General features: G+C 43.3%; 1 protein-coding gene across 1 annotated transcript in view; it reads right to left on the bottom strand.

Moving 5' to 3' along the window:
- PDE11A (phosphodiesterase 11A) overlaps positions 1 to 22,164 on the bottom strand; it is a 380,751-nt gene that overhangs the window by 87,126 nt on the left and 271,461 nt on the right. Inside the window, exons 11-12 of the mRNA XM_082689397.1 lie at positions 2,358 to 2,504; positions 2,011 to 2,118 (exon numbers count right to left, since the gene is read on the bottom strand). Coding sequence (XP_082545523.1) covers positions 2,011 to 2,118; positions 2,358 to 2,504 — 255 coding nt within the window. The remainder of the gene's footprint in view (positions 1 to 2,010; positions 2,119 to 2,357; positions 2,505 to 22,164) is intronic.

Genomic DNA, 22,164 nt, shown 5'->3' with positions numbered 1-22,164 from the left:
CCCCCGTTGTCATAACAGAGTTTGAGAGTTCTGCTTTCTTCCAGTTCCTGAAAAGGATCAACATCATCTGTATTTTGGAAACATATGCTGAAGAAAACTGGGTGTGTGTTTCCTTTTACTCCTAAGTGTCCTCCCTGACCCTGCTGCTCTTGCTAACTCCCCCCCCCCCAACTATTTGAAGGCTGGCTTGTCGTCGAAGTTTGTCTTTCACATCTCTAACTTATAACAGCAAAGCCATTCCTTTTTCCCTTCGTCGAACAAGGCTCCTGCTGACTTATTTTTGGCAATTCACCATAAATCCATAGGTTCTCCAAAATAACAGGGTAACAATTTCTTCATTGAATGTCTTCTGTGAGCCAGATGCATAAACTCTGCACACAGGAAATGATTCCTTGTCTACTGAGATCTGATATGGAAAAGCAAGATGAAAGCGGTTTTATTTTGTTTTGTTTTTAAGCAACATTGGCACTTGAGCAATTAAGGCTAATAGTTCAAAGCATCTTCCTCCCTCATTTGCCTGGCCAACTGCTTTCATGGGGTATGTTCCAGAAGGACAGGGTCAGTCCAGTTTTTCCAGGTCAGTCTGCTTGCTCCTTTAGCAGTTGAAGATCCAAAACGGAAGTCCTCCAGTGTAAAAGTGAAGACCTTTCTGTCCCACCTTCTCATGCTAAATGCACACTGGAGTTCAAGTTAATCTAACACACATCTGTTGAAAACCCACCAAGTATATGAGGGCATGGAAAGTGCTGGCAAGACCCAGGAAATAACTGTTGGATAAGCAAATGAATGTTGTTGAAAGAATAAGAAATGATCTCTTGGGCCTCAAGCTGCTGACTCTATAGCAAAATAAGTGATCTGTGACTTAAGACACACAGCAGAAAGAAAGACGTGTTGTACCAGACACAGTGCAGAGATAGAAGTAATTACTGATGCTTAGGGATATAGGGGAAGACTCTGTGGAAAAACTGGCATAGATCAGTGCCTTCAAGGATGAGTAAAATTTTCATAGGAAGAAAATGGGACAGAGCATTTCATAAGGAAGGAGCAGAACAGTATTTGTTCATTTGACCAAAGAAAAATGTGTATCATTTGGAGTTCCCCATTCTGGGCTTAAATTTTAGTGTGGGTACAAAGATGTAAGGTACTTAGGTTTATGTTACAATAATCTAAAACTTGTGTTTTCTTCTATTTTGTATGGTAAATATGTTGATACATGCAAATATAGGTACATATATGTGTTTATATACATATGTGTATGTGTATAAAACCAAGAGGCCAGAGAAGTCAACATATTTAAGCTAGAAAACATTTTATTTGATTACAGTTTAACAGTGGAAGTGGAAGTAAGGCCAAAATATGCCTTATTCCTTGGTTTCAATCTTTGCCACAAACATTTGCTTTTAGTTTAAATTCCAATGCTTACCTCTGGCTAGTGGCTCTAACCATCTCCAAAAACCAGATTGCCACTTTCCTTGGGTGACAGCCCGTAGAACAGAAATTTTAGGCCTGGTGTGCCCCAAAGCCCTAACAGCTTTTGCTCCCACTACTTCTTTCCCTTGGCCTTCCTGAGCATCTCACAGATTATCATTCTTTCAGGATTTCCACGTTCTGATGGGTAACGGTCACATGGCCCGACTATGGCTTTTCACCAGCTGACAGTTTTATCCAAGGATCCCTTTGTTCTGTTAGTCAGTCCCCTATCCACTGCAGAAAGATTACTTTGAAAATCCAAGCACTTCTTTGGTAAAAGGAACCAGTTTCCCAAGATGAAGCATAGAAAAGAGGCTCACGCAATCACGCCAAGACTACACCTGTTTCAGGCTGTCAGTGATTTTACTCCTTTAAAGCCCAGAAAGTGTTGTGAAATATATATTCCCATAACCAGGGCAGTAAGTTCCAGTGTAAAACAAATCATGTGGCAATTTGTCAGAGAAACGGAAATGCAGAGGAGAAGGCCTACAGGTCCATACACATGACAGATGCCCTTCCACCGCCACCGAGCACACTTACGGTCAGCATCGCAAACATCAGCTGGCACACGTTGAAGGCGTGTCTCCAGTTGTGGTAGAGAACCATTCGATAATTTTTCCTCACAGTCAATAACCACCTGCACAGCGTCTGAAATGGGAAGGGAAAGGTGGAATCAGGCGCTTGGATGTGTCCCCAGCAGATTGTTATCAAAACAGTGCATTACATCTGAGTGATCTTCACCACCCAAGAGTCCTTCCACAAACCTCCCAGGTTTCTCACAGTAATCCCAGGAGGGGTGCAGGCTGAGTGATGTCATCCTCTAGTCGCGTTTGGGAAACATGGCTACCGTGTTGACCCAGACGGATCACCCTGTCAGAACATCTTACCTCATAGTCAATTTTAAATTTCTGTACCATCCCCAGCTCCATGAACATCCGGAGAGCGGCTGTGATCATGGCGTCAACATCAAGAGAGAAGTCATCAAAATGGATGTCATTGATGGCAAGTTCTGACACCAGAGGGACGTTGGCTGCCTACAGAACAGAGGCCATAAGTCAAGCCAAGTTCACCAGCTTTTCCAAACCCCTCATCTTGCTCTCCTTTCCTGCTTATCAGACATGCCACATAAATCAGACCTGACCTGCACTTACACTCCAAGACAGCTAAACTCTGAGCTGGAAATGTCTTTTGTTTCCCAACTGCAAATGCCCCAAGCAAATGAAGGCGGGGGAGGGGGGGGCGGCGGGAGGAAGCTAATCTGAAGAAAAAATATACACAGTGGATCTCATCTGCAGAATTTAGAATACAAAACTGTCTCGTTTACTGAAAACTGCAGTCATACAATATATTCTGATGCATATTACAGAGCACTAAACACAAAAAACATCTGGGCAGCCAGCAGCTGTGAATTTTAATTGCTGCTATTCAGAGGAGGACATGGGAATACACCTCTTTGCGGGTTTCTTGTATTCTTATATCCTTGTTTTTTTGTATCCTTATTTCCTTGTTTCTTGTATCCTTATATCCTATAGCTCGGCACACACACTTTGTTGCACGTGTGTTCTGTATATTCAGAAGGATGGAAAGGATCAGACACAGCAGCTCTGGCAAAAATGTTTTCTTATTAGAATAGAGATGTTTGGAGGATCAGCACCAGCATATGTTTCACCGAAAGAGGAAATGTACAATACCGTCTAGTTTCATTCTATAGAAACATCAAAACACAATTGCAATACTGGTCATACATATTCAGGCTTTTCAAAACACTCCTGTTAGGCAGCTGTCCATCAGTCCTTCCCTCCCACTCCCCAAGTTTAAAAGGAAGAAAAAAAACTTGGGGGAACCATTTTCATGCTGATTTCCTTGGGTTCACCATATCCTTTGGGCCACTCTTGATAAGGGAATAATTTCTACTTTTCAGGTTATCAGGGACATTCTGGGTTCATATTTCTAGTCTATTCACTGGGTGTAAACTACTCTCAATGAGTTATCTTCACCCTGAGACTATTTTGGCTGAGCAATGAAATCCAGCGCAGGTCACTCCAAGCATTCTAGAAACCATATAATCAATCTTCCTTCCCAACTCCATGTTCCTCAGTAAGAGTTTACATCTCTAGGTTAAAATCCGAACACTGTTTAATCCCCACAACACAGAAGAACACAATGAAGAAATATATAAATACAGCAGTATGAAATATATGCATACAGTTTTACGATAGGTATCTGGAATTTCTTCTCCTTGTGTAGCTGAAACTCTGTACCCAATGGACAACTCCCCATTCTCCTCTCCGCTCTCCACTCCAGCCCTTGGCAACCACCATTCTCCTGTTTCTATGAGTTTGGTTACTTTAGATACCTCATGTCAGTGGAATCATGTAGTATTTGCCTTTCTGTGATTGGCTTATTTCACCTAGCATAATGTCTTTAAGGTTCATGCACACTGTACTGTATGTATGACAATATTGTCTTCTTTTTTAAAGCTGAATAATATCCCATTGCACGTGTATGCAGCTGACCCTTGAACAACATGGGTTTGGGCTGCATGGGTCCATTTATATGTGGCTTTTTTTTTTTTTTTCAATAAATATGGCACAGTACTGTAAATGTATTTTCTCTTTCATCATATGATTTTCTTAATGTTTAATGTTCTCTAGTTTACTTTACTGTAAGAATCAGTACCTTATACTTACAATATACAAAATATGTGTTAATTGACTGTTTATGTTATTGGTAAGGCTTCTGATCAATATCAGGCTACTAGCGGTTATGTTTTCAGTGAGTCAAAATTCTACACTGATTTTTGACGCCCCTAATCCTCATGCTGTTCAAGGGTCAACTGTAATATTTTCTTTATCCATTCATCTGCTGATGGTTTAGTTTCTGTCTTAATCAGCTTATCTGTCAAGCCATCACTTTTATATACTATAGGGTTGAGAGTGTTAGAGGTTTTCCTTAGCTGTATGGTCATCTTGGATTTTTAGCTTCTGTTTACAAGCTAGGCTCTATAGCTCCCGTTAAAGCTTCTCTAGCCTTCTCTGGAGGGGGGAATCTAACTGACCTGTTTCCTTGGGAAAGCCACCAAGCCTGGGTATCTTCAGGGCTTTGCTCTTTACTCAGATTTCCCAGAGAAGAATCTTGGGGGTAGAGCCTGACTGGGAAGGGGGTGGGGGCGGAGCCTCAGGATGGGTTTCTCACTTTTCATTCAGCCGTCTGCCGCCTGTGGGCTTACCTCGGAGCTCTGTGCTGGTGTCTCTCTAACGCAAAGAGCAGCTCTTGAACACTCTTAAGCTACACACGACCCCCGTACGACCCCCATTATTTAGGAAGTGGAGCCGTGAAACAATGGATCTGGAGATGTCACTGTTTCTTAGATTCCATGGTTCTACCTTCATCTTCACTGACAATTCTGGAGCTCTCTGGGAGGGGTTCTGTGGTATAAATGTGTTTGCCTCTCAGCTTTTCCCATTGCTGGCTTATTTTGGCTTTCTTGGGTTTGCTAAATTACTTAATATTTATCCGTCTCTTTTCTAAATTTTGTTATTGTTAAGTCCTCTCCCAATTTCTTTGTTTTTGAGAACTTATTCCTTAAAAAAAATTTTTTTTCATGTTTTTTTTTTAGTGGGGCCTATGGAAGGCACAAAAGAAAATGAGTCTGTTCCCTCTACCATGGTTATCCAAAAATCGCTGATTATCCAAAAATCCAAAATAAACATAATTTATTAAATGATGCCTTAAATGATCAGCTTGGAGAACTCAGAGGTAAGTTGGCCTTTGATATTTAGTCTCTCTGTTTCTACGTGCATGGGCCTGGTAGCAACCGTGCGCTCCCCTTTCTCTTATTCTGTTCCCTGTGTGTTCACCTATGTCCATCCTGATCTTGCCTTTTAGACTGTAACAATCTCAGAAGCGAATGTGATGTTTCTTACTCTCTACTTCCACCACACGTTTCAAGGGCTTTCTCCGTACTGAGAATATCTGTGCTCATGGTAATTTGTTCAAGTTCAAACCCAGATCCAGCTGGAATACCACTTCCTAGGAAGGTAGGAGCCCTGTCCCGAAATACACAAGTGCTTCTGCTCTCAGGTGAGGAGTCTGGTCCTGAGCCGGCAGAGGGAAGTCCAAGCCCCTCCCAACTGGTTGCCGAGTTGCTTACATGGCATTGAAGGCCATGCTGCTCTCCAGGTGGCCCCTGTCTTGTGGATTATTAATAGTGTAGTCTCTGATGTCATTATAAATCCTCTACCCTTCAAAGGCACTAAATTCACTTAATTATCTTAAAAATTAAAGAATATAGGCATTTTTTCATTATGAAATGTTAATGGAAAGGAAATAAGAACATTAGGTTGAAAAATGTAGGGTGACCTCTGGTTCACCAAGACCCATACTTATTGACCTTGTCTTTTTTCCCCTAACAGGTTGATTGATCCACAGTTAAATCATACCAGTCTATAGATCACCCCGAGCCCTGTCGTAAACCCTTGCTGGCACTTGTAGATGCAAAGAAAGTCTCCAGCCTTTCAGAAATGGCCAGTTTCAGCTATTTTGAGAAGTAGAGATAGTTTTCATCCACATTCCTGGGTGTAAGAGCAGTTTCTGGAGGAAATTATGAAGAATTAAGAGTAGTGTGTGTCCTGACGAGGTATGCAAAGAGATCTTGTCTGCAAAAGATTTGAAGAGTTTCCTGTTGCCAAATTTCCTTGTTATAGAAACACAAGCTCCACATATCTTCTGATAAGAAGATAATGGGACCACATCTTCCAAACCTATAATTACTCTAGACATAGGATATTAACAAAACAAATCAAAGTCAATTTCTCTAAGTGTCAGTCTTCAACTTTTAAATATTTATAAGGTACCATATCCCTAAATCAAAGAGGAGTGCTACAATCCAAAATAACTACTGAATTAATAGCCAGGAAATAACATTTGGATAAAAGAACCATTTACTTTACTGCAGCAATAAATGAAAACATAGAATTATGAGTCCTGGAGCTAATTTGAATAATGTTCAAGAAGTGGGACTCTAGCTGGCTGGGAGTACCTGATATCCTTTGACCATTCCTCTTCTTTGTTTGGGTCTTAATAGTTAAGTGGTTATCAAAGGGAGTCATAAAACTGCCTCCTCTAAAACTGAGAAGGTAGCTTTACAAAGAGGCCATAAAATGTTAAAATACAATCCTGGATCCCCTGACACATGAATATTACATTTTGTGATGTTCAGAAAATGGGCAGAAACAACAAAGTGGGTGGGGTTCTGGGGCAAGCATTTCAAAGGCAAAATGACTTTTGCCAATCCAGCCCACTCACTCACGGACCGCTTTGGACAAGAGCAGAAGTTGGGGGCTTTACGATCCTGTCTTCAGGAAGACAGGAGACTGGGCTGGAGGAATGTGGAAGCGACTGCAAAGTTCTTTATTTCACTGCACATTTATAGCTCTGACCAAACGCCAGGCACTGTTCTAGCATCTTATTCATATTAACTCATTTGCTTCTCTCAAGGACCGGAAGAGGTAGGGGATATTTTTAATCCCATGTTACAGACGAGGCAACTGGCCTAGATGATAGGCAGCCTGTTTAGATTTGCACAGCGGGGACTGGCAGAGGCAGATTTGAACCTGGGGCATCTGGTTCTAGAGACTGGTTCCTAATCACTACGCTGCCTCTAAAAATGGGCTGATGCCAAGCCAAGGGGTTCCCCGATCTCTGTTTCATTCTAACTAACTTGGGTGCACCAGGGGTGGTGGTTGGGACTTAGATCCAGATAATTATTGATCCATTTTTCTTGGTGAGCAGCCTGGAACCATTGGAGAGGACAATATTTTGGTCTTTTATGGGTTCGTCTGGCAAGTCTCTAAGTTCACAACTGCCTTTAGAATAGACCCAGTCGTTAGCATTGTTTGGATTAGAGGGAACAAGGAATCAGCTCAATACTCCCAAGTCCATCCTGAAAAAAATTACCTCTCCTCTGAGGGAGCGGAAGTTGACTTCCAGCAAACGGCATTAGCTTCCGAAGGGAAAGCGGAGCGCACGTGGGGCTGGTAACTGCCCTTGGCCAGGCAACAGTAAGAGAAGCAGCAGACAGCGGAGGTGCTGTGTGGAGAACACGAAGCTGAGGGATCCTCTATCAGAAACCTGGGAAGTTTCTCTAGACCTTTGGGACACAGTTGAGAAGTGTCTAAAACATATGCGTGCACTGAGACTTTACAGGGACGCACAGCACTAGAAGGAGCCAGTAGTTTAGGTGGTATGCAGTTACATTTCCAGGGGCGAAGGGTGACATTTAACAAATTTCCTCTTGCTCAGGAAAAGAGGAAATGATTTCTTATTAGTTGCAGTATAATGTTGCTTTCCTAAATCAACTTTCACACAGGAAAGTTGGGCTGTTTGGGAGCCCATGCCATGTGAAACGTGTGGGGAAAGATACAGAACTCAAAGGAGAGAGCACATCCGAGTTCCAGCCTCGAGCTGCTCAGCGGACGGAGGAGGTGTTGACCACCCAGCCCGTGTGTAGACGACACCCATCATGCTCGTCTACAAAACACAACAAGAAGCCACAAAGAGCTGGGGGGCCAGCTGGTGGCCTGTGTGGCAGTCCTGTGAAGATCTGAGTCGTGTTCCTGGGGCCAGACAAACAATAATGAGATGATCACACACTGCAGCTCACAGGCTCAATTGATATGTGGAAACAGTAACATTCAGAACATAAGAGAGAATATAAATGTCTCAGAATTCTCAAGAAATATTTAATTATAAGGCCTTATCCTATCTCAGGTTAAAATATAACCACAGTATATTTTAACATGTTTTTATGTTAAAACATGGACTTTACGCCTTTAACTCAGTCTACACTGTTTTTATCATGTAACTCCCTCTTTGAAAACCTCTAAGTGTTCAATGTGGCCTGCGCCGAGTGAAATAGAATTCCTTAGCTTGCCCATCCACGTTACCATCTTCCAGTCGTCTGTGGAAGCATCAGGCTGGGCATTTCATTATCCTTATTCTCTCTCTCCCTCTGTTTCAGACGATTCTACCTCCCGCCTCCCACCCCGCCCCCATGTGGGTTTACTTCTTCTTTACCTTGTTCCAGTTGAAATTCAAACGTTATCCTCTTTACAAGTTCATTTCCATTCATGTATTCCTATCTCATCCTACAGTGATGTTGTCCTTCTCTGCAGTTACAGAAATCACTGTAATATTTATAGTCACTTTATACTCTAGGGTTTTCACGTGTGCGCATTAGAGCAGGCAGTAGGACCCTAATCAGATATGCCCATTGGTTTGAACGTGATTATTTGTGATTGGGGGGGGAGGGTCCCGTAGCTTTCTTCTGACTCCTCTGGTTTAACATGTGTTCTGTAGCCAACGAACTCACCAGGTGACCCTCCTGTACATGCTGAGGGCTCTTCCTCCCGGAATCTTGGTATACATGAATACTTAAGCTTCACCTAAACAGTGGCAACCCTTCCCATTACAGAGCTAACCAAGTCCAAGGGCATTTTATGTATTTGTCTTTTTTAAGTGTGTAAAAGCAAGGAAGATTTGTAGTCAATAATCACTATAACAAAAAAGAGAGGAAAGTTTAAAGAAATATGAACTCTTAGGGACAGTATGTTCCTTTTCTTACTAACCTTTAGTTATTCTCAGTTACTGCTTAATTCACTTTGGTTTTTTTGGGGCTTGAGTATACCTATTACTTTGAATCTCTTAATAGGAGACTGGAACATTTATTATCTCTTGACATGCGATTTTCAGAAATTTCACCAGAAGTTAAAAATCTTCTGGCCTTTCTTTTATTTCTGTTTGAGCTGTTCCAGCTAAACAATCTCAGCTTGATCTGTTTCCTATTGATCTCAGGAACCACCTTTGTTATCTTTCATGCACTAACATAAGCCTCAGGAGGCACGATTCCCACAGAGTTTTCTTATCATGGTGAGTACAAAAGGTAAAAGAAACATCAGAGTGAGTGTTCCCTTTGGGAACAGAGAAACTTTCTTCTATGTGATGCCTTTTTAACACTGCCTCTTTCATATTTCTAATGCGCCCTCCTTATTTATGTTTATCAGCAAAACAGTCTCCACAGCAGCACTGAAAACTTCAATACTGCCTTTCAACAGAAACGGGTCCTTTTTAAAGAGATTTTATTTTCTCTAGCATATAACATTTAAGATAAAATAAAAAGTAATTCGATATAGTTTTTTTAAAGGTATCAAGCATTACTTCTTAAACACATGCAGATATCCCAGGTCAGTATTTGTTTATACGCTTCCGTGATTTCTGTAGTTTTTTTATGAAAGAAGATCGTTTAAGAGTACAAGATTAATCTGTCTTGCGTTGAGTACATTACAGTGGTCTTAAAGGCAGTGGGTAAGGTGAAAGAGAATCAGCACTAAGAGATGATGATGTGTTGAATCTTTAATTTAAAATCAAGCCAATGTCCCTGAGTGAGGTGAGTGCTGTGAAGTAATTTTTCTTTTTCTTTCTTTTTTTTTTAAAGTAATTTTTCTTTTAAAAAATGTTTCTGTTAAAGAAGTTTATTGCTTTCTTATTAAATAAAGTTTAGTCAGTACGGTATATACAAGTGTTGTTTTGTTGTTGCTGGTGGTAGTGGTACACACATAACCTGGTTTGGTCCAAAAACTTTTTAATGTGGATTTCAAAAATCCATGCAATAACAAAGAGTAAGAGGAAATAAAAATAGCCCAGAAAGAGAAATCAAAGAGAAACTATGGAAAGGAATATAAATCATGATCATAAGTGAAGTTACTAGACAGAATGCATGCCTTGCGTCAAGACATTTGTAAGGACAGTCAGAAATTTGTCTGTAAGCTTCCTAGTAACCACTATGAAGAGAATCTGGTGTATTAGATAATTTTCAGAGTTTGTATGATTTTTTTTAAAAAGACAGGGCTAAGGAAACCCACAGAGACACAGCTGTGCTATCTCTGAGTTTACAGAGATATGTCTCTTGTTTTTAGGGAAAATTTTCCCAAGCCACTAATTCTTGAAGTGTGGCTTCCAGACCAGCTCTGTCACTACCTAAGAATTTGTTAGAAATGCAAATTCTGAACTGGAAAACTTTATTTATGTTTAATGAGCCCTTTGATTCTGATGCTTGTTAATGTTTGACAGCCATTGTTGTGAAGACATCCCTTCAAGCAGCACAGGGGTGAATTCCTCAGAGTTGGGGGTGGCTCCGGGTGATGTACGAATTTGGGGGATGGAAGGTAGAGTCTAAGGGGTTCCCCAGTGAAATGAGAAGCCACTGACTGATGAGACTTTGATATGCAATTCTTTGAACTATTTCTATGTTTGAAAATTTTCATAATGAAATCTGGGGGAAAATTATTCACTGCCAACAAGTGATTAAACATCAACCCAACACAATCCTCCAAGGAAAAGCTTTGGCTCCATAGGGATTTGTGCGGTGGTGTTTTTAAAAAGCGTGGTTTAAATTCTAATACTTGTTTCTTCTTGAAGCTATTTATTACACTTACCTTGCAGCTGCCTCAAACGCTCTTCACAACAGATGGGGGCTCCAAACCTACCCCCGACCCTACTGGCTAAGGGGCCCTGAGGCAAGCCTGGGACTGAGTGTGTTCCTTGACAACACAAGAATAAAACTAGGTTGTGCGGTTGCTGAGAGGAGTTAATGAAGTAACGCCCACTCAGGGCCAGGGTCCAGCATGGTGCCTGAAAATTGGAAACAGTAACTGATAGTGATCGTATAATCCTCGTTTTTGGTGGCACGTCATTGTATACCTGTTAGTAGTTTTAATACTGATAGCCTCAAAGAAGGAGGGAGTGGACGTAAGGAATTCCAGAGATTAGACCTTGAGGGACCAACTCTACCCACTCCCTTTGCTTACTGTTGCTGATTTATTACCAAGGATATTTTAAAGGATAAAAATGAAGAACCAGACAAAGATATATATAGTGTAAGGTCTGGAAAGGTCTGTCCCATGGATTTGGGGGGCACTACTGTCCTGGCATGAGAATGTGCTTACCAAATCAAGCTCCCCAATCCCCAAACTTTTGGGATTTTTATGGAGGCTTTATCACATTATTGATGATTCTTTTTTTTTTTTAATTGTATTTTTAAGTGCACTCAATATAAGGCTCAAACTTATAACCCTGAGATCAAGAGTTGCATACTCCACTGACTGAGCCAGCCAGGGGCCCCTTCATAGTTAATAATTTTTTTTTGATTAACATATAATGTATTATTTGTTTCAGAGGTACAGGTCTGTGAGTCATCGGCCTTACACAATTCACGGCACTCCTCATAGCACATACCCTCCCCAGTGTCCGTAACCCAGCCACCCCATCCTCCTACCCCCCACCACCGCCAGCAACCCTCAGTTTGTTGAACACACTTGTACTGGGTACCTAATCCGACAACAGGCGCTAGTGGTGCCGTGCTACCAATATATTTCTGGAATCAGTGTGGTCCCTGTGCTGGCGGTCTGTCAGGGAGCACAGTGGAGCCAACGGGTAGTGACAATACAGTGCCAGAAGTGCTGTGACGAGGGTCGGGGGACACGGGTGGAAATAGCGCTAGTTCAGTGTTCCCGCCTTCATTCTTTTTTTTTTTTTTTAAAGATTTTGTTTATTTGACAGACAAAGATCACAGTTAGGCAGAGAGGCAGGCAGAGAGAGAAGGGGGAAGCAGGCTCCCAGCTGAGCAGAGAGCCCGATGTGGGGCTCGATGTGGGGCTCGATGTGGGGCTCCATCCCAGGACCCTGGGATCATGACCTGAGCTGAAGGCAGAGGATTTAACCCACTGAGCCACCCAGGTGCCCCTCCCTGCCTTCATTCTAAATCATCATTAAATTCAGCTTTATAAAGCATATTGAGAATAATTTAAAATGTTAAAAATAGTTACTATGATGAAAAGTTTTCTCAAGGTCATGAAGCTTGTATTGAAACCTATGGAAAGAGGCAGTCTCCATTTCTGGGATGCTCATTGTTTATACAGGGAGAAAGAAGAGGAAACGGAGTGATCGGTGAAAAACTGGAAGCAGGAAGTCCAGAGGCAACAAGGGGAGGGAGCTTACAGGTGGTCAAGGAACACAGTGGAGGAGGGTTGCTGATGTGGGCATTGAAGGATGAACACAAGCTCCTCAGGAGCCTCAGTCCTCAGGAAACACTGACGGTTGCAGGCAGAGAACAGCATGGACGGAGGGGAGTTCCCAGCTCACCTGCAGAGAGCACAAAACCAGGAGGCACAGACCTCCAGGGCCTCAGGTTGATGACAACGGCTCGATTCAGGACTTGCTCTAATCGGCCCTAAGAGCCCGTGAGGCAGCAGCTCGGCCAGGCTCCCACCTGCGGTCCTGGAGCACAGCCCGAGAGCATGCCTTGCCTGTAATTCCAGGCCTGAATTCCACTCACTGTCCTTGACAGCCTGCTCTTTGTTGCTGGGCAGTCACCAGTCTCTGGCCTTTGTGGTCAGAGCTCTGAAAAGCCGACCTTCAAAGTTCTGGTCACAGTGTTTGTTGGGGCAGGTGATAGACTGGGGACTCTTCTTATGGAAAAACAATGTCCTTGTTTTTCCCTTTCTTCGCTGCACTCAGCAGCAAACCCTTTCCTTCCCCTTCTGGGAAAATATGAAGATCAAGCAGCCCTCTGAGTCCTCCAGGAAAAGGAACTTGTTTTCAGTTGAGTGGGGCTCTGAGTCCATGGGCCATCTATTCTGAAAGAACTAAAGGAGCCCCTGGGGGAGAAGAGAGAATGTTGCCGTCTTGCCAGGGTGATGGAGTGGGGTAGGAAAGGAAAAAGAGGGTCTCTGGGAGCACAGCAGCTAATCCTGGGGCATCTGCCAAGGAAGCAGGTTGCATGCACCTAGACAAGGACTGCCCTGGAAGCATTGTTTGAGCTCCTGGGAACCACATGTAGTGGAATCAAGATTCACTCACGGATTGGCTTCCTTTGCTGAGTGGCTACCTCCCCCCGTTTGCACTCAGGGACTCACCGGCTACTTGTCCCATGGAGACTGATAAAGACTTAGCTCATCAGTGTCAACCCCTCATCTGCGGACCACTCAATGGGAGCGACACTTGTCTGGGCAACAACCACTCTGCTCAGTCTCCAAACACATAGTGTTGAAGGCCACCAGTAAAGTCAAGAAAGAGGGGTAGGATCCTAGGTACCGTGAGGAGTGCTTGTGGGGGCACTCTGCACACCTGAACTTGGGTGGGAAGCTGGGTGATGGCATCCTTGCATTATCAGTAATGTGCTATGTAACTATCTGTTAAATGTCTGCTCCAGGAAGGTAGGGAATGTGTCTGTCTTGTTTACTCTTGTGTCCTAAGTGTCCAGTAGAGTTTCACAGGGCTGTGCCTCACACCTGGAAGAAACTCCCTGAACATTTATTGAGTGAAGGAATGAAGACCTGATAATCAAGCCATGCCACCACATCATCTCATGGATTTGAACTTGAGGGAACTACTGCCAACTACCTCTGTGAATTCACCAAGTGTAGACACCCACATGTGCAGAAGTCCAAGATCAGGTGAAATAAGTGAATCATACAGCCTTCTAATTTTGAGTGATGTGTATACATCACCAGGGCTACTTGTAGTTGGAGACACACAGAGGGACCTCTGAGCCTGTGGCCCTGGTCTTCAGGTTCTAATCTGAGCTCATCAGCTGAGTGACTCTGAGTGCCAAGAGAGCCTGTTTCAACTCTTCAAGAGGGAGATAAGTCCTTGCAGTGGATGCACGAGCACGATAAGGTGATCCTGTGAGGTTATCACAAGCTTCTTCCCATGTCTTAGCTGTGGGAATATTTGCAGTATTGGGGGGATATTTGCAGTCAGCCAAGGTTGGGTTGATCGCATTAGACTTTAAAGTTGAGGGATGTGAGATATGAATGCCCTAAAGCAAGTGCTGCCTGTCCAGCCCAACAAACTGCTGCCTTTCCTCTCAGCCCTGCAGGGGCTATATCCTGCTTCTCTGACTCACTTGGTTGGACCTTAATAGCTTCCTGCTTACCTCAGCCTGAATTTGCTGCACTGTGAGTGCTGCTTGAGTCCTTGCTGGCCCTCTCTGCTGCAGTATTACCCAGGAGAAGGAAGGCATAGCCACACATGCTTCTTCCACACTCTATGGTGCCTAGAAACTTAGAGTACTCATGACAGGGACTCTGTAATTGTGTGACAGGTGAGGATAAACTCTATACTCACTGGCAGTTTATTCAAGTCCCTAAGTCCACCTGATGAATTACTCAAAGAGAAATAGGAAATTAAAGAATATTACAAAAGAGACTTATAGAAGATAACCTAGATCATCCTATAGAAAATGACACAGATTCTATATCAAATAATATAGATCCAAACAACATTGTTTCCATTTAAAAGAAAAGGACATGTCAAATGTTAGCTTCTTATAGCTTAAATACCATCTACTCCAATGAGTAGCAACTCTATATGAGTTTTAGAACAATCTAGGCATCTTAGAAAATAAAACAGTGCACCCAATGCTGTTAACTTCTGCTGTTAGCCTTGTCACGCTGTAATTTTTTTTTTCAAAGGTTTGGAATTAGTGAGCAGGCTTAGATGTTAATTTCATGAACAGAAACTTGCAAGACTGTCGAAAATTCCCGACTCTTGGTAAGAATAATGCAAAGAAAAAAACTGCAACTTTATGTACAAATACGATCTCAACATGGGTTGAACAGATAATTGCCTACATGCCAGGATGGGGGTGGGGGGAGAGCAACATTTCCAGGTGAGCTCACTCTCCTGACTGCCTGAAAGAGCACCGCCAAGTGGCGCTATTTCAAGAAGTGAGGCTGTCTGGGACATCAGCCCCTGGTGATGGGCCAGAGTTTAGAAAGCAGTGATAGGGACCAGGCGGGTTAGTCCTGCACTTTATTAACAAACCGCTAAAGATGAAGGAACATCATACTCTCTCGTTTCTGTACTTTGAAATTACAGGCTTATCAAAGAATTTCCACTAATAAGAATGCACAAGAACAAGGAAACACTAATGCTGAACCATAATGACTAAGCATAGAGGACACCAAGAGGCATGGAGCCTGGAGACTGGTGAATGGTAGAGAAGGATAATTTGGGGAGATCAAAGAGGATTGGAAGCTCAACTTTCTTTCCTTACAGTTTTACAGTAGATGTCTATCTGCCCCTGCTTTGTGTATGATGGGTCCCAATGCACTGTTGCAAAGTCCCACACCCCACCATGAGAACAGAATCACTGACGGGCAGAACTTGAACGATGGGATTAAAATTAGAAGCTAATGGCAAGAGGGAGCCCTGCTGGGGATGAAGAGGATGATGTGAGTCAGTGACCAGGACAGGGCTTTGTTCACATTTTCCACTCCTGTTATGGGCCTGATCCCATGCTCTCTCTCCCCTTGTTTCGTACTCTGAATTCCATACTCTTCTTGGCCTGCTAGTTGGGTTAGGAGTACAATCTGTTGCCATGGACATATGTGGTTGACCACGCAATCATCACTTTCCAGTGAGCTGATCAGAGTACATGTTTCAATATTCATGTATTCGGTAGAAACTATTTCCCATTCTGTGCATCAAAAAGTATAGGGTGCCTGGGTGGCTCAGTCGGTTAAGTGTCTGCCTTCAGCTCGGTCGTGGTCCCGGCGTCCTGGGATTGAGCCCTGCATTGTCGGGCTCTCTGCTCGGCAGGGAACCTACTTCTCTCTCTTCCTCTGCTGGCCCCCTGCTTGTGCTCTCTCTCTCAGAAAATAAAATCTTCTTAAAAAAAGTATAGTAACGCCTTGTTGTCACTTCTGACACTAAGCATCTCTCTGCTCTTGCCTCACCATGTAGTTGGGGAACTTCTTGGAGAGAAATAGACTCAACTTTACACATGCTTTTCATGGTTCTTCTATGCAGCAAGATAAACAAGAATTTATATCCTTTTAGTTATAGATCCAGTAAATATTTGTATTGGTTTGTGCCATAAAAGCCCATGGAGCATTCTAAAAGAAGTTTCTAAAAGAAGTTTGGGGTGAGTAAAGCAATCACCTGCAGTAAAGAAGCAATCTGTCCCATGAGGAAAGTGGGGTGCTTTGCTGATTCCTCAGCCACAATTCTTGAATTGTGTCTTGAGTCATACTTGGCTTTATTCCCAGATGGACAGAGGTGCTCCTGAAAACGTTCACACATACATATAATGCATATAATGTCATGTGCACGCATGTTCGTACGTGCATACATGCTTTATTTATTTTATTTTATATTTTTATCCCCAGGGGACACACTTTATTTTTAATTTGCTTTTTGACTTCTATCAAATAGTTTATTAGTCTTTTGTGTCCTGCCTTTCTGTCAGACCGTCGTCCCCACACTGATGATGAACATTTTCATTTTGCCCAATTGGGCTGTTGGTGGTGTGTGTTGCTATCTGACTCAAGCTAAATGTGCTGGGTAGGACAAAAATATTTTGGAAGTGGAATTATATTTGGAAACCCACACATAAGGATCAGTGAAAATATTCATAAATTTAACAACATTGATCATTTTCATTTAAGCAGTTGAGAACTCAACCATGTTTGAACAGGTGGGAGATTTTTATTAGTTCCTAGTAGAATACGCATTAGGAGTATGTTTTTGTTTTTGTCTTTTATCACCATGATACACTTCTTGAGATGTACCATGTACCAAGCATCATGCAAAGGGTTTTATAGCATCTCATTGAATCCTCTAACAACCTGATGGGTAGTGTTCTATTATTAGGCCCAATTTAGCCCCATCTACCATTAATGAGGAAACTGAAGTTAAGAATGTAAGTAACTTCCCCAAGGTCACGTAACTAGAAAACTGCTGGATTTCTGCCCCCTGCCCTCTCTGTGTGATCATTACCCTACGCCGTCTTTGCAGTCATCTGAGCACTGTCTTCGCTTACATTCACAGAGATGCTGCCTTTGCTTTATTCATGCCAGATGTTCTCATCCACGCAGTACGTACGCATGTATTTATCTTTGTAAGTCTGTCTCTTATCATTTATAAGTTGCATAAGGAAAAGATTAAGATTCTCAAGTGCCAGCAATTATTACAGCCCAGTACTGCTTTCATGGATAGCACTGAGTAAATGGGGGCTGGCCGTCTGCTCAGTGCATACTGTCTGGGGCCAACTGTTATTTATGTCTTTGAATCTGAGTATCACCACTTAACTAGAGCTCTGGCCTTGGACCTCTACTTCCTCTTCTGAAAAGGGAGCGTAAAAATAACTCTCCTAGTCACTAAACAGGCTAAGTGAGCACCGTGCCAGGCTCTCAGTAGGCCCTCAGTAGATGGCAGTGTGTCAGTCGGCTAAGGGCGCCACAGCAAGTACCACAGACTGGGGGACTTAAACAATAGCACTGTACCTCCTCACGGGACCAGAGGCCGAAAGTCCAAGACTGAGGTGTTGGCAAGTTTGGTTTCTCCTGGGCCTCTTTCCTTGGCTTCCACCTGGCCTTTCCTCAGTGTGTGGGCTTCCCTTATGCCACTTCCTTTTCTTTAAGGACCAGTCATTTTGGATGGGGGCCACTCTTAGGATCTCACTTAGCCTGAATCATTTCTTTAAAGGCTCTGTCTCTAAATGCAGTCACATTCTAATGTACAGGATTGGGTTTCTTTTTCTTTCTTTTTTTAAAAAAAGAGTTTATTTATTTATTTATTTGAGAGAGAGAAAGAGTGAGAGCAAGAGAGAAGAGAGAGAGCGCAAGCAGAATGAGGGGCAGAGGGAGAAGGAGACTCCCCACTGTGGGGAGTCCAATATAGGGCTCAATCCCAGGACTGTGGGATCATGACCTGAGCCCAAGGCAGATGCTTAGCCAACTGAGGCACCCAGGCACCCAGGCAGCCAGCTGCCCCTTACCACAGGAGAATTACCAGGCAGCTCAATATCAGTTGCTCATCCCTCCTCGGCTGCTTCTGGAATTTGTGGATAACATGTCTTTGAATTCATGTCCTGCTTCCATATAAACAACAGTAATTGTTTGATGTAAAGAGTTGCTTGATAAAGCTGTCTATAATGGCTTTTCTTTCATTCTGCTTGGAACAAGGAGAGTGATAGAAGAATCAAGGCTTGATTATAGACACCAGAAGTAGAAATTAAGTTTTAAATAATGGGACTTTGCTGCTTTCCTGATTCTTTGGTAAACTCTCCCAGTCTCTGATCCCTGGGATCGTTGATTGTTAGCTCCACACAAGAGTTAAGTGTGCAGATGCTGCTCTCTTGGTTTTGGCTGTGCAGAGAAGGAGATCAGAAGAGGACACATGTGGAGGGCATGGGCTGATGAGGTGAGGGGCATGGAAATGAAGGAGGAGGGAAAGAAACTGGGCCATCAGGTGCTCACTGTATGCTCTGAACTGGGCAAGCATGGGATAAGAGGGTTCAGGGGAGAAATGTCTCCAAAATCAACCTCACCTAATTTAGGATGGCCAAGAAGGAATAGTTCTTTCAGATCCTTTGAAGAGAAATAAAAAGAAAGGAACTAGCATTCTCTGAGTGGGTACCACCACAGCTATTTTCTCTTTGAATATTCACAACCCTGCGAAGCTCAGAGAAGTTGACCAACTTGCTGGTAAGAAGCCACAGTAAGTTAATAAGGCATGAGAGCTCTGAAAGGAAAAAGGAATAGGGAGGGGGTGGAGTAAGGGTTTGGAGAGCTTTAACCAGCTGGGAATCAGGAAGAGGTTGCTGAAGGGTCCCGATGCGTGAAATTCAAGTTGGAAGTGAGAGAACATGTGAGCAGGAGACTAAACCTATGGCAGTCTTAACTGGCTGAGATGGCTTCAACTTTTTAGGTATCTGGATCGTTCAAAAAGAAAAATGAGCTTGCTGCCACCCTGGGGTTTCCCTCCTCTCCCTCCTCCTCTGCCCCTGCACCAGCACTGAAACCAGTCAAGAAGGGCTGGAGACCTCAACATTTCTGAGACCAAAGTGGGGCTCCGGCTCAGGAAACACAGGAAGGAAGGAACCTTAAAAGACTAGACATGGAAGAAGGGCAGAGATCCTGGAGGGGGAAAAGAAAGAATATGTGGGAGAGCACGGAGAGAAAGGCAGGAGGAGAAATGTGTTCTGGTGACCTGGTAGGACTTTTCTGAGGTCTGCCGGTGATCCTCTGTGCTGGGGGAGACAGCTGATGAGCGGGACGACTCTCAATGTTCCATGCTTTTCTTGACTATGTAACATTAGATGGATTAGCACAAAACTAAAGTATGTTCAAACCTTCTTTGAATTCCTCTTGGCACATTCACACTGTGGGAGGCAGGAGGAGAAAGAAGATTCCCACTTCCCGAATCATGGAGGACCTGCCAGGAGACAGACCAGGAGGTGCAGCAGGCCACTGGTCCAGATTATGTTATTTCAATCAGTGTTTCTCACGGGATTTTCCTGATTGGGCCTCTTCATTGGATAACTTCTGAAAGGGACGCCCAGTGACTATGATGAATGTTATTATTGTTTTTGATGATTTACTTCTCTCCATATGAGAAGATTCTCCATGCCTTTGTACTACCACATGACCCTGTGCTTCCTGTGGATGGCAATATTTCCCTGCCCATTGACCTCAGGCTTGGTCATGACTTGCTCTGGCCCATGGGATGTGAGTGGGGGTGACTGGACATCACTCTCCCCCAAATACACACATACACACAGGGGGCAAATCTATAGGGCCCCTCATGTGGTTTCCAGTTCTCTAGCTCAAGCCCTGGAATGAAGATGTGTGGAAGGAGCCAGCCAGAGCTGACAGACAGCTGACAAACAGTGAGAACTAGAACAAACCTCTGCTGTGGTTCTTTCCTCAAGGCAACCTAATGAGAGTTGCTACAATGACCCTATCCTTTGTACACGCTCCTTATTTTATATTGCCCTGGCTTTTTTAGGTCCAGTGTCCATAGCAAAGAATAACTGTTTCCATTCATGGACACTTTTCCTTTTTATCCCAAACAATAGCAGACTTTGTATGTGACCGAAAAATCATGATATAAGAAGAGGGAGAGAAAAAAAAAGTAGAGGGGGAAGAACTACCATATTGGGAAAGAAAAAGAGACTGAGTGTATCCCAGGTCTTTGGGAGACTTGGCACTGTTGGGTATTAAAGCACATTGGCCAGAATGCTCACCAGAGCATATACAGCCCACACTAGAGTGGCTCCTAGCACCCCTAGGCAGAAAACACCAGCTTCCACCTTAAGTCAGTGGTTTTGGTACTTGGTTCCATTCTAGATGCAAATGGAGATTTCCAGACCCTAACTTGAAATTCTGCTTTAGTAAGTCTAGGATGCAGGCCCTGGAGTCTTTATTCTCTAAGTATTCCCCAAGTGATGCTGGTGAGACCCCATGTTGGGACAGTCTTATATGGCTGTCCCCCGCCTCCCAACTGACAGTCTTATATGGCTGTAAGGGTACCAGAGGAATCCAGACTGTGCCCAGGTTCTGGTTAGAAGGCTGGCATTGGATGTTGGCTTCTCCAGGCTGGGTGAGAGTCTGTGCCCAACACAGGAGAGCTCTGAAAATCTGAGTAACACTCACCCTCCAGTGGTCCTTCTAGGATGGGGGGCAGCAATGGCACCAGTGAGTGTACCTGTTCTCCTTGGCCCCTCCTCACCTTCTTCCCTGCAAACTTCTCAGGTGAACTGAGTCCACCTTTACCAGTGAAAGGCAGGAATGACTTCATTCCTTGTAGCTGGTCAAGCAAAGCCAAGGAAACCAAGGTTTCCTCTACTGAAGTCTGTGTAGGTATTGACAACATGCCCTGTTGGCTCACTGTTTACTTGAGGAAGGTGCTCTGAGATGTCTCATGCTCAGTGGACACTGCCACTGAAGCCTCCAAGGAACCAGACCTGACCTCCAGGAAGAAAGGTAAATAAAAACGTATAGGAAGGCAACCAGCCACCAGAGAGAAATAGAGTTGCTAAAAGACACAGAAGACAATTTGCACATCACCATCATCACCATCACATCTAAGGATAACTGCAGGAAAGTGGGACCAAAAAATGTGACTTAAAACAAAAATCAGGGGCTCCTGGGTGGCTCAGTGGGTTAAGCCTCTGCCTTTGGCTCAGGTCATGATCTCAAGGTCCTGGGATCGAGTCCCGCATTGGGCTCTCTGCTCGGCAAGGAGCCTGCTTCCTCTTCTCTCTCTGCCTACTTGTGATTTCTCTCTGTCAAATATATAAATAAAATCTTTAAAAAAAATCAGTAGATAAATGAAGAAGATAGGTCTCATTTAGATCCGAAGTAGTGAGTTGGAAGGTCAAGTGAAAGAAATGTACTGAAGCACAAAGAAAAACAGAAACATTTGGAGATCTAGAAATCTGGAAAGAAAAGACAAAATACCTGGAGGATAGATCCAGGAGGAAATAAGCAAACACCAAGAATTCCAGGAGGGGAAAAAGCAACTTACCGAGGAGAGGAAATAGTTAAACAACCAAAATAGGCCATCTCCCTAAATTGATGAAAGACTGAAGTCTACAGAAACAATGAAAAATGCCCCACACCCAGACATATTCTGATAAAATCCCTGAAATCTAAGGTAGAAGGAAAAAAAAAATCTACAAGCTGCTAAACATGAACAATGAGATCTTAAACAAGAAAAGGAATCAGATTGGTATTTCGTTTCTCAAAGCAACCTTGAAGCAAAAGACAACTTCTATGCCCAATGTGAGACAAAGTACTACACTTTGCCTATGCCTTGCAAAGACTGGCTTCGCCTGCTGGTGTGAAG

The sequence above is a fragment of the Mustela nivalis genome (assembly GCF_964662115.1).
Source record: "Mustela nivalis genome assembly, chromosome: 11".
Classification (NCBI taxonomy): domain Eukaryota; kingdom Metazoa; phylum Chordata; class Mammalia; order Carnivora; family Mustelidae; genus Mustela; species Mustela nivalis.
The sequence above is the reverse complement of the archived record's forward strand: the minus strand, read 5'-3'. Positions and strand labels throughout refer to the sequence as shown.